Source organism: Parus major, chromosome 26 (genome assembly GCF_001522545.3).
Source record: "Parus major isolate Abel chromosome 26, Parus_major1.1, whole genome shotgun sequence".
NCBI lineage: Eukaryota > Metazoa > Chordata > Aves > Passeriformes > Paridae > Parus > Parus major.
The window spans coordinates 4,132,284-4,133,137 of record NC_031795.1 but is presented as its reverse complement, the minus strand read 5'-3'; the positions used below and the strand labels follow the sequence as shown (position 1 = coordinate 4,133,137).

The following is an 854-nucleotide window of genomic DNA, read 5'->3' as shown; positions in this document are numbered from 1 at the left end:
ACAAAGTTCAGGGGTTATTTTTGAATGGATTTAGGCTCTGGAAGGACAGAGTTCAGGCCTTGGAAGAGATGGAGTGCCTGTAGCAACCCTCAGACCCTCATGGGCTTCTCTGGTGGTGCTGGGCCATAACCTCCTAAACCCTCCTTGTCCCTTCATTCCTCCTTTAATCTTCCCCATCCCACAGCCTCAAGACTTTGAACCCAGTTTAGCAATGTTTAAGCCCATCTAAATAATTAATCTGCATTTCAATCCTTGGAGTCCTGGCAGAACATTTGGGATTCAAATGGGCAGAATCTGTGTGAGCAGAGTAAGGTTTGCTCAGTGTTCTCTGGTGTTACTCAGGGTGCTGCTCACCTCTTTTAATGCTCTCTTCTGCTTTTTGTTGCCTTTCAGCGCCAAGCAAAGTACACAGAGAACAGACTGAAGGCAATCAAGGCGAGGAATGAGTATCTGCTGGCCCTGGAAGCCACCAATGCCTCGGTGTTCAAGTACTACATCCACGACCTGTCTGATCTCATTGATGTAAGTGCTGGGGCCAGGAGCCTCCCACATCCCTCTCCTCCCTCTGCACAGCTGGAAACAACCCTCTGCACAGCTGGAAACAAACCTCTGCACAGCTGGAAAGCTCAGCACAGCTGGAAAGCTCTGCACAGCTGGAAACAACCCTCTGCACAGCTGGAAACAAAGCTCTGCACAGCTGGAAACAAAGCTCTGCACAGCTGGAAAGCTCTGCACAGCTGGAAAGCTCTGCACAGCTGGAAACAAAGCTCTGCACAGCTGGAAACAAAGCTCTGCACAGCTGGAAAGCTCTGCACAGGTGGAAACAAAGCTCTGCACAGCTGGAAAGCTCTGCA

General features: G+C 50.1%; 1 protein-coding gene across 1 annotated transcript in view; it reads left to right on the top strand.

Moving 5' to 3' along the window:
- SRGAP2 (SLIT-ROBO Rho GTPase activating protein 2) overlaps positions 1 to 854 on the top strand; it is a 104,440-nt gene that overhangs the window by 55,703 nt on the left and 47,883 nt on the right. Inside the window, exon 6 of the mRNA XM_033519847.1 lies at positions 394 to 522. Coding sequence (XP_033375738.1) covers positions 394 to 522 — 129 coding nt within the window. The remainder of the gene's footprint in view (positions 1 to 393; positions 523 to 854) is intronic.